At 38.0% G+C, this 12,181-nt stretch overlaps 1 protein-coding gene across 1 annotated transcript in view; it reads right to left on the minus strand.

The window, feature by feature from the left end:
- Positions 1 to 12,181, minus strand: part of ITGA1 (integrin subunit alpha 1) — a 92,518-nt gene that overhangs the window by 14,586 nt on the left and 65,751 nt on the right. The window contains exons 20-23 of the mRNA XM_032213140.1: positions 10,749 to 10,884; positions 8,272 to 8,352; positions 2,677 to 2,753; positions 1,296 to 1,385 (exon numbers count right to left, since the gene is read on the minus strand). Of these exons, the coding sequence (XP_032069031.1) occupies positions 1,296 to 1,385; positions 2,677 to 2,753; positions 8,272 to 8,352; positions 10,749 to 10,884 (384 nt within the window). The remainder of the gene's footprint in view (positions 1 to 1,295; positions 1,386 to 2,676; positions 2,754 to 8,271; positions 8,353 to 10,748; positions 10,885 to 12,181) is intronic.

The following is a 12,181-nucleotide window of genomic DNA, read 5'->3' on the forward strand; positions in this document are numbered from 1 at the left end:
TGTTCAGTGATTGAGAATCACAAAGTAGTCATATGTTCATTTCAGTTATCCATACAAAATGAAATGAAATGAAACAATATGTGTTATTCTTGTTCAAAAAAATATGAATTTAATAAACCTGATTTTTTTTTCTAAATAATGCATACTTTTTGCCATCCAATTTATACAGTATGAAATTGTTAATCCAGTTTAAACCACCCAGTCAAACGCAGCAGTCTAATTTCATTCTTTTTCCCCCCAGATTAATAAGAGGTAAAACATTGATTAATTGACTATGTTTTCAGTGATGGAACAAGCCAGATAATATAGTATGAAATATTTATCATATATAATAAATGGAAGAGTTTGGGTGCTCTGTTTACTTATAATTGGTTGCAACAGTTTAGTTGCTCTATTTACTTTGGATTGATTAATCATTATAACATATGTAAGGTGTTCTATGGACTGGTTATCATCCGCAGTGAAGATTCTTCTATCTTTTTTTTCTGTGAAAGAATCTGAAAAATAGCAATGCTATATTTCAAGATCTTTCAAAGGATAAAAAAAACAAGTCAACTTTAGCACCATGGTTTGGACATGAATTATCAGAAACAATAGTCTCTCTCTGTGTGTGTGTTGGGGTGATCTTAAAATTTTTTAGCAGGGGGTTCTCTGCCTGGTTGCTGGGTGGGTGTGGCCATGGTGGGCGTGGCCTAGTCGGCCTCCTACACCACGGCGGCAGGAGGAGGAGCGTTTGTGCCCTCTCCTGGCTCTGGAGGCTTTCCTCGAGCCTCCGGAAAGACAAAAATGACCTCCCCAGGCTCCAGAGGTCCTCTGGAGGCCAGAAATGGGCCTGTTTCTGGCCTTCCCAAACTTTCATTAGGCCCATTTTTTGCCCACCCTGAGCTACCTGCATCCAAAATGGGAAACGTGGGGACTCTTGGGAGGGGAGGGGTGGGCGGGGCCAGCCAAGTTTGGTATTTGAGGGTTCTCCAACTTGCACAGAATCTTAGATAGAGGTTTTCCTGAACCCCTGTGAACCCCCAGCTGCCCACCCCTGGTTTGCTTGTTATATTGAAGGATTCCATATAAAATCAGGCTTGAACTAAAAGACTATGTGCACTACCAGAATGATACCATGGGTTGAGGTTCAGCCTCAGTCAGAACCAAGAGCCATTAGTGGTCAAGGGAACTAAGGAACAAATTAGGAAACTGTGCTACCACATCACTCTCTTGTTTTGGGGAGGACGGGACTTTCTATCACAGAAAAAAACCCTGGATGATCAGTATAAAATACAGATAAAAGCGAGATATACCTTTTAAATATTAATCCACTTTCATATTTTACTGGAAACGAAATTGTCCCTCTGTTGTCTCCAAGAGTCTCATCAAGTTCATCACTATCACTAAAACAAAATATATTTCAAAAGTTGCTTTAGACAACAAGCAATTTTAACCAACAAGCTATTATGATCAAAACACCAACCCATGTTTTGCTTTATTGCTATATTATAAAATTATTTCATTTTTATTTGTAAAGAAACTTGAAGTGGAAAAATGTGTAACTAGCTTAGCGTCAACTTAATTTCTGGAGAAGAAAGTCCAGATTTAAAATAGCCAATTAAGTATGGAATTCAAAAGAAATGTTAATTAATTACAACAATTAATTAATATCTATGCTGGTTTATCAAGATTTGTACATGTAATCAGCAACTATTGTGAATTCAGAAGTAGAGACTAATGAAATTTTATGGTAACCTAAGAATGCCAACAGCCAATCAAATCATAAGGTCACTGCAAAATACTGTATCAATAAAACATTAACTCATGTAAAGAAGCAAGGAAATATTTTATGATGTTAGAGCAGTAGCACTAACATCAGTAGAGATTTATACTGCTCCATAGTGCTTCATAGCACTCTTTGAGCAGTTTGCACTGTCAGCATATTGCCCTCAACAATCTGGGTCTTCATTTTACCAAACTTGGAAGGATGGAAGGATGAATCAACCTTGAACTGGTCAGGCTGTGGGCAGAGTTAGTCTGCAATATTGCATTGTAACCATTGCACCACTACCAACATGCTGTCAGGATCCCCCCCCCCCACTCAGTTCAAGATCTTTAAACTTTTATTCCACTATAAATGGACAGAGTATTCTACCCTTTGATTTCTTTATATTTTCTTTCTTTATTAAGTTTTCTTAATTCTACCCAAAGCTTAAAATCAAATAAGATCATTAAACCTTCCAGTAAAGGAGTAGATAATGAATCTGTTTTAGGATTTAATAGTTTGGATGCTTAAATATGCTTACGCTATAAATGGAACCTACAAGTGTTGGAACTCCATTCAGTTTTTCTGATTTGAATTAATATAAGATTTGCCATTGGTTAAGCTTTGAATAGTTTAAAATTTACCCTTTATTAATCCTTTTAACCACTTACTTATTGCTTTAGGTATTATTTTACTATATTGCCATTGATTCTTTTATTACATCTTAATCATTCAATGAAATTTATTATTTGATTTCACTCTTTTTATAAATCACCATTTAGCCTTTTATTCCAATAAATTATAGACTAATGTAGTTTTGTGCAATCTTGATTCAATGAAAACTTTCCCATAATTTCAATGGGGGAAGCCAAAATAAGAGAGTGGATCCCAATTCAATCTAAAATTGTGTAGATATTACTGGTACCAACCTTGTAACAGAAAAGTGAATTGTTGTATTTTCCAGGAGATGCGACACATTGAACTGGACTGCTATTTCGAAGTAAATCTAAATGAAAAGAAAGTGCATAAAATGTCAGTGTTTATAATTAAATAAAATAAAACTGCAATTATATTTTCAACAAAAAAGCCAAGGTGGCACAGTGGTTAGAGTGCAGTACTGCAGGATACTTCTGCCAATGCTGGTTGCCTGCAATTTGGCAGTTCAAATCTCACCAGGCTCAAGATTCCATCCTTCTGAGATGAGTAAAATGAGGACCCAGATTGTTGGGGGCAATATGCTGACTCTGTAAATCGCTTAGAGACGGCTGTAAAAGCACTGTGAAGCAGTATATAAGTCTAAGTTCTACCTCTATTGCTAAAAATTGAATACAATTCATCATTACATTTCCCCTTACTAAAAGAAATGTTTTCTTTTTTTGGACACTGAGCAATAAAATGAAGATGAGGATATAAAGTCTGGAGGAGGTCCCTAGTGTATACACACACACGAACGCACACACGAACGCAGACACACACATATGTTATGAAGTTCTCATGCACATTTGGACTAATGAGTCTATGTACATATAGATAGATTTATCTAAAGTCTATATAAAGTGTGTACATATGAAAAAGAAAGGCAAAAAGACTGTGAATGACAAAATAATTATAGTGCTACAATTTATTTGAAATTTATGTTTTAATTTAGAAATATAATATGCAGGTATGAACATGGACTTAACATTTGAAAATTGTTGCTTAAAATATTTTTATAATGCCCGTCACATAGATGTTATTAATGTTCAGTTCGTAGCCTTAAAATAATGTAACCAATAGTCATGAGTAATGTGGTAATACCGTTATGGATTGACAACTGCTGATAGAAATGTAGAAATGTAAGGATTTGAATTAAATCATGTTGTTGCATTTTTTAAAAAAATCACTTTGCAGGTGGGCTATTGAGACGAAACTCTTTTTTCAATATTCCGCTGAAATGGTAGAGATACATCTCCTTTTAAATAACTTCTTCTTGTGCCACATCCATCATTGGACATTGGCGATTATGTTGTTATTTATTTTTATCAACAGCCGCATGAAAAAGTACTGCTGAGTTTTGTCCAAACCAGTCCCTTAATTTTGAAGCCATGATGTTCTTTTTCTGCCTGGACCTCATTTGCCTTCAATTTTTTCCCTGGAGGATTAAGTGAAGTATGCCACATTTTTCTGGGTGTCACATCACATGTCCAAAATATTCTAACTTTCGCTTTTTTATGGTTTTGATGACTTCCCTTAACTTTCCCAGGTGGCATAATATGGATTAGAGGGGGTTCCTGAAACTTGAGTAGAGAGAGATGTGAAATCTGCAGGAAATATTTTAAAGAGTAAGGAAGATGACTTCCGTGGATAAAGATGGAATCTGTCTGAGCAACTTCCAAATGTTACCTTATTACTGTTAATTTAAATAATGTTTCACTCCCCTTTTGCCAGCTCTTGTATAGTTCTAACAAGCTTATGTTTCTTTCTCTCTAGACTACTGAATTAATTTTCCTCTATTGCTTTAACACCAAGCAAACCAATTGTTTCTCTGTTCCAATTCCATTGAGTTTCACTAGCAGGTTTTTAGCTTTTTTTAAAAAAAGAGGGTTTATATTGCACTAAACAGAAAAGCTGCTTTGTATAAATATATTTCAAGAACAATGTAGCAAAAAAGCTGCAAGTAGTAAAGGTATTTTGCTTATAAGGCACTGGAGAAGATATTGTGGGAAAGTTCATTTTTAGCCAAGTTCCTGTCAAGACAACTGAGCCAGATGACAGAATATGACAATCTGGTAAAAATAACAGAATTCCACATAAATTATTCTCTATAAAGTCTCAGTCATACAGAAAGACTGAGAAGGATGGCTGGATGCTACCAGAACAGCTGTTTTGTCTTCACTGGTCAATGTGAGTGAAGGCAAGAAGTATATTTTAACATGAAGGATTTCATTCCATCAACCTAAAAGGTTTCAGCTGTTTTTGGCCTTCCTTTGTCTAAAGCATAACTAGTGGAACTCCAACTCATTCATTTGGTGGCATCCAGTCAAAAAGGATGTCTGTTCCAGAGCACCAGGACATCTCTAGAGTGATCCTTGATGCTCTCTGAGCTTGCTTGTTTTCCAGCAGACATTTCATTATCTAAGCTGGGTAACATCATCAGTTCTAGTCATGATGTTACCTAGTTTCCATAATGAAACATCTGCAAGAAAACAAGCAAGCTCAGAGATCACCAACATTTCAAATGTTCAACAAAAGTTTTCTTTTATTGGTTTCATCTCTAGGATATTTGAAGTACCGTATTTTTCGGCGTATAAGATGCACCTTTTCTCCGTAAAACAGAGGCTGAAAATCTGGGTGTGTCTTATAGACTGAATACAGCATTTTTTTGCCTCCCGAAACCCTGCCCCCTTCACAAAAATGGCCGTGCATAGCCTTTAGGAGGCTAATAGAGTGCTCCTGGGGGCTGGGGAGGGCAGAAATGAGCAAAAATGGTCCATTTTTTGCTCAATTCCCCCCCCCTCTATAAACCTCCTAAAGGCTGTGCATGCCCTTTTTTTGACAAGAAAAGGGCTCGTTTTCACAAAACAATGGCCCATTTTTGGGATGTCTGCAGAGTGCAAAAACTTTTTTTTTAATTTGCCTCTTCAAAATCTTGGTGTATCTTATACTCTGGTGCATCTTATACTCTGAAAAATATGGGTAAGTGGTATAAAATTGAAATAATATATTATAAAAATTCAGTATATATTGATTGGTATACTGTTTAAATTTTTCTTTCTTTTTTTTACCGAGTATACTATATATATATTACTTGGCTATTCCACTCTCCTGTTTTTCCCTTAAGGAAATAGAATATTTATAGGAAATTCACATGATCTCATACATAGGCCAGAGGCCAGGCCTCTCACATATCCTGTCACATAAGCTTCAATTCTCAAAGGAAGATCTGAATCAAGAGTCTGGTTGCCTGAACTTTGTCTAACTGAAGATAAACGTCTCTTTGGTCACGAGCTCTAAGGAAGAAATTGTTCTTATGATCACAAAGCCATTAAGGCTTCCCTGTTTTCTGCAACCAGGTCCATTTTGCATCTGGGGGTTAGTAATATACAAATACATATTACCCACAAAATGCAGCTTGTTGTTACTTTGACCTCTTATTGTTTATGTTCCCATATGGATTCTAGTCTACTTCTATGATTTTCAGAATTCACATAAGACAAACCCTGTGCATTCCATTTGGTGGTGTTGGAAAGAGGTTTCCTGGAATGTTTGTGTATTTAAACCATCCAAGAATGCGAATTTTTTGAATTTTCATAAAGAAAATAGCCAAAAGTGGGGTGTTCTAGTGTATTATAGTGGCACCTGAAATGCACAGACTTCCCACCCTTTTAAATGTTCTGAAATTCAACCAATTGTTTTTTTTAAAAAAAACTTTCCTCTTTTATCAGTTTATGATTAAAGATAAATTGGTAATTGAAATTTCATATGGAATTTCTTGTGGAATTGGCATCTTTACTTGCTTGCTGAATTCACATAGGCCCTAAGTTTGCACAATATTCTCTAAGCAACAAGTAATCTAACGAAAGTTATATTGTTGTGCAAATGAACCAGCTAGGTCGATGATGGCAAACTTATAGCACGCAGAGCCATATCGGTGGGCACACAAACTCATGCGTGCACCATCCAGCTGATTTTTGGGCCTTCTGGGCCCACCAGAAGTCAGCAAACAGGGTGTTTTCGGCCTCCAGTGGGCCTCCGGGGGATGGGAAAGGCTGTTTTCGCCTTCCCCAGGCTCCTAGGAAGGCTCTGGAGTCTGGGGAGAGCAAAAAACAGATCTTCCGGTCCAACCGGAAGTCCATAAATGGGCTCTTTTCAGCCTCTGGAAGGCCTCCAGGTGGGATATGGGGAAGGCCTTTTTCACCCTTCCCAGGCTCCTAGAAAGCGTCTGGAACCTGGGGAGGGAGAAAAACGGGTCCACTGTGCCATCATGTGTCAAAAGTGGGGGCTGTGTGGGGGTCGCGTGAACATGCACGGGCACATCAAATTATGGGTGTGGGCACACACGGACATGATCCACCTGTGCTCCCCCTGCTTTTGGCACACATTGGCAAAAAAGTTAGCCATCACTGAGTTAGGTGGTTAAGTATATTTCAAGGCCAACTTTCTGCTCTTTTCAAGATCCAGTCTAAAGTCCCCTCAACTCTGAACTGTTGTTTTCCTGCTACTTTTATTGATATTTATCTCGAATTTGTCTTATGATAACATCTGGACAAACATCATTCTTCCCATCCCACGTATAGAAACTAAATAAGAAAGCAACAACTTCATCAATCTGACTATATCTCATTGCATCATAGTTAAGTGCACAATAAGGTTGGATTCTTAAATGTGGAATGTTCTTAATTAGCCAAACTAATTAAGAATATTCATCATTTGAGAAGGCGCTTGAGGACAAAGTTCTAAATATGAATTCCATTTGCTGCTTCTCTATTTATTTCTTCTTTACTTTTAGTTTGCGTTTCATTCTTGTTTTGTTTCCTGTAGGTTTGAATTGTAAACATGAGATATATTAACTTTCTGCCAACTGGTAACCTCTGTTGATTGTAGGATACCAATTGGAGAAATGTTGAAATATACGCTTTTAATTCAGACACACAGACATGCATGGATATATCTACGCATACACAAATTCATGCATACTATGATTTCTTTAAAAAATGATAGTATGGAACTTTGAACCTTGAACACTAGAGGGAAGCAGAATGATCCAAATAATACTATTAAAAGAGAAGAAGACTTTAATTTGACTTACTAACGCAGAATGGAGCCTTATAGTGGAGCACTGGACATATTGAAAGATATTTGTGAACAGCAGACTTGGAAGTTAATTTTAAGTGTGTCTGCCATTGTAGATAAACTATGTTTAAAAGATGCTATGGAAGAGGAATAGGTTTTACCAGGTAAGACTGCAACTGATCTGAATGTGGATCTAAAAAATGACAAGCTACAAGAATGCATAGAAAAAGATGATACCTTGGATATACAAATGGACAAACTTTTTGTTCAAGGTTTTGCCACCTGGAAAAAAAATGTGGTGGGAGGAGAACAGATATTTTCAAACATTATTTGTATTTGTTTATATTTAAACTGGAGAAGACTCCTGCAAGTCTCTTGGACTGCAAGGTGATCGAATCGGTCAGTCCTAGAGGAGATCAACCCTGACTGCTCTTTAGAAGGCCTGATCCTGAAGATGAAATTCAAATACTTTGGCCAGCTAATGAGAAGAAAGGACTCATTGGAGGAAAGCCTAATGCTGGGAACAATTGTGGGCAAAAGAAGAATGGGATGACAGAGAATGATGTGGCTGGATGGAGTCATGGAAGCAGTAGGTGTGAGCTTAAATGAACTCCAGAGGATGGTAGAGGACAGGAATGCCTGGAGGAACATTGTCCAGGGCGTCGCGATGGGTCAGACACGACTTTGCAACTAACAACATATTTAAATATGTTATACACATGTCATCCCCACTGATTTACTCATCATCTTACCTCCTCCTTGGGAGACAGGAAGGGATAGCCTACTTTACAAGTGATGTTCTGCCCTGTATCACAGCTGTCTTTTGGTATTTTCTGTATTTAAAATGATAAGAAATCAATTATTTATAAATAGTAATAATAGGGGGGAAAAGCAATATCCCAAAACATATTTACACATTAATCCCATCCTAAGAGCCGTGGTAGCACAATGATTAGAATGAAGTTAGAATGCAGGCTATTTCTGTTGACTTCCGGCTGCCTGCAGGTTGGCAGTTCGAATCTCAGCAGGCTCAAGGTTGACTCAGCCTTCCATCCTTCCAAGGTCAGTAAAATGAGGACTCAGATTGTTGGGGACAATATGCTAACTCTGTAAAGTGCTTAGAAAGGGCTGTAAAACACTGTAAATCCATATATAAGTCTTATTGTTACATAGTCACAAAACTTTGAGAACTAGAACTGATGAAGAATAATTGATCTCCCTGAGCAGCTTCATGTCTGAGCAAGAACTGAAATTCTTTTAGGGTCTAATCAAACCCCACCTACTAATCCACATTCCTCCATATCTCTGGCTCTATCCTCCTCAAAACTCACCATTTCTAAAAGTGCTATTTATTCTTGAAACTTTCATCAACACTAACGAGAGCTTCCTTATTGGAAGAGTAACAGCTGGGGATGATTTTAATTAGGATTCAAGAGGAAAAGTTTGAAGTTCTCTCTCCATCTGCTATGGCCCTGATATGGATTTAATCCTCATGTTCCTTATTCTTAAATAGAAATACAAACATTCACACATTTAACATGCAGGTCTTGATTAACTCTTAATCTCAATAAGGCATTTGATGCAATTTTAAAGGAAATAAAATCATCCATGAGATTCAGTGCAGTCTTATACACCAGACAGGCACATTTTCCCCTGAAAAGTATGCAGAAAGTGACAAAAAATGGGAGAGAAAACTAAATTATATTAATGAAATACAATTAACAGGATAGCTTCTCTATTTACTGCATTCTATAATTTTCCTCTTCATAACATTAAACTATGAGAAGCAATGTGGATTCAAATCCAAGGCTTTCTGGCTACAGGTTGTACAATTGCTTCGTATATCCGCTCAAAACTAAGTGTCACTGGATTAAACAGGGTCTGCTAGCATTCCTAGCACTGTGGCTTAGATCAATTATTATTTTTAATCAACATTTTCCTCTCATGATAATGGTTACCCATCTTTGAAATCTCCACAGGATTGTTTGCATGGGAACAATATATTGTCATATTATGTAAGCACAGTATTATAATAAATATTCCTCATAGAATGGGGTTTTTTTGTGGAAATATATATATATATAAGAGATTGGACCCCATATGCCTTCTAGGGCTTCATAAGAAAATCTCTCTCTATATATATATATCTAAATGGTGGTGGTGGTGGTGTGTGTGTGTCTGTGTTTCTGTCTCAGTGGTGGGTTTCAAATTTTTTTAGAACCTCTTCTGCAGGTGTAGCCTGCTTTGTGGGAGTGGCTTGCCGGCCATGTGACCAGGTGGGAGTGGCTTGCCAGCCATGTGACTGGGTGCGAGTGGCTTGCCAGCCATGTGACTGGGTGGGAGTGGCTTGGCAGTCATGTGGCTGGGTGGGCATGGCCAACTTGTAAAATGTGATGAAACTCACTTAACAACGTTCTTGCTTAGCAACCAAAATGTTGGCTCAGAAACTCTGGCATTTGATGTAAGCAAGTCTTAAAGCTGTCAAGTTACAAGACCCTTGCATCCCTAAACCTTTAGAAAAAAAAAACCCCAGGGGTGTTCAAACTTGACAGCTTTAAGACTTGTGGACTTCAACTCCCAGAATTCCTCCTCTTGCTCTTCATCTTGATGATGTGCGGACGGGCGGGGGGAGGGAGCTGGAACCGGTTCTAAACACCACTGTAGATTTGTGGAACCTCTTCTATAGAAGAGGTTAGAACTGGCAGGAACCCACCCCTGATGTGTATGTTCCAGCATAACTCTGGAACACCTCCAGCAATTTCAACTAAACTTGGTACACAGATGACTTACTCTCTGGAAACAAATATTGTGTGGGTCAGACATCCATAAAACCCCTCGGGGTATGTATTCTGCTATGATACAGCCTGTTGTGCCTTAAAACAGCTTTTACTGTACTGCCGTAAAATGGTTTCTACTGTGCAGCGCAGTGGAGTTGCCATGGTAATGGCTTCACAGTACTCCACAAGGGGGCTCCCTTTGGTAACGGGGAAAATCCAACATTAGAAATTACATTTGGTCTGGACATTTCCCCCCTATAAATAAATACCTGGGCAATGCCAGGTTATGAAGTAGTATATAATAAATAAACATCAGTGTAAAGCTGGAATGTAGGAAAATCAATTATGAACATCACAGGAACTAATCCTAATTTCTCTAAAGCTATCCTAAGCAAATAGATTTGCATTACTTTTCTCCCCTCACAAGAAGATGATAATTTAAAAATATTTACCTCAAGTCCAGAAAAAATAATATTTGGAGAATGTTGCACATAGACTCTCGTATTGTAAGCGCTATCTTTTTTATTTCTGACCAACATTTGGACCCAGAATTTCAAATTATTCTGTTTGATGATGAATGGAGATAAACTGAAAAATGTAAAAAAAAGATAAAGAGCACAGATCATAAACAAGTGTAACACAGCTCTTGCTTTTTACATCTTAAACTATATCTTATATTAAGTCAGCAGCATATAATAAAGTGGAAAACCCCCTCAGAAAATTAGGTGGACATTTTTTGGACAGTTGCAGAGTCACATGGATTGTGGAGCCTTAAAATGGATTGTTATAATATCTATTTACTGTTAGAAATGGGATAAAATTTTATTACTTAATCATTCTAGAATTAAAAAAGAAAAAGTGTAAGCTTGACATTACATTACATTGCTAAAAACAACAGCTTACTATTTTAACTTTCTCCCAAGTAATGTTTAGTTTTGCAAAATAACTGTGATGTGACACCACATACTATGATTTCCCCCTTTTCTACAAACACTCAACCATAAATGGAGTAGGGAAATTTGCAGTGCAATGGTGAAGTTTCTTGAATGAGAACCAAAACATTTTCTTCTTCCTCCTCCTCTTCCTCCAGGAAAAAACAGTCCAGTTGCCTTTTGAAGAAAAAAGCACCTTTGAGCAGGGATGGGCTGTTACGGGTTCACCCAGGTTTGGGAGAACCCGTAGCTAATGTTATGGCTGGTTCGGAGAACTTCCAAATCCTATCCCTGGCTGGTCCCGCCCACCCTCCCCTCCCAGGAGTCTCCACGTGGCCCGTTTTGGATGCAAGGTAAGTGCAGGGCCCACGCAGAAACTTGGGGAGGGGGAAAAATGGGCCTCCTGGAAGTTCCGGAAGGCTGGAAACAATCCTGTTTCTGGCCTCCAGAGGACTTTTGGAGCCAGGGGGAAGCAGTTTTCACCCTCCCAGAGGCTCAAGGAAAGCTTCAGGAGCCTGGGGAAGATGAAAATGCCCCCTTCCATAGTGTGGAAGGCCGAATAGACCACGCCCACCATGGTCACGCCCACCCAGCAACGGGGCAGAGAAACCATTGCTGAAATTTTTGAAGCCCACCCCTGCTTTGAGACAACTATGAACTGGATGATTGAGAATCTCCACAGACAATAACTTCTTAAGATTATGTGTAGTTAACCCATGTCTTGCAGATCACATACATAGATGGCATACATAGTAATAATCAAGAATATACAGAAACCACTAAACAAACTGACTTAAAAGTAAAAACAAGATTAAAAAACAAGATTGAAAAACAATTTTAAAACACTCAGATGTTCTTTGTGATTACACAGTATTTAGAGCTACTGCTGCCCATTCCTTGTCACAATTCAGATGATCAATCAGCAACTAAGTGTGAACACTCCTGTCCTATTC

The sequence above is a fragment of the Thamnophis elegans genome, chromosome 3, assembly GCF_009769535.1.
Source record: "Thamnophis elegans isolate rThaEle1 chromosome 3, rThaEle1.pri, whole genome shotgun sequence".
NCBI lineage: Eukaryota > Metazoa > Chordata > Lepidosauria > Squamata > Colubridae > Thamnophis > Thamnophis elegans.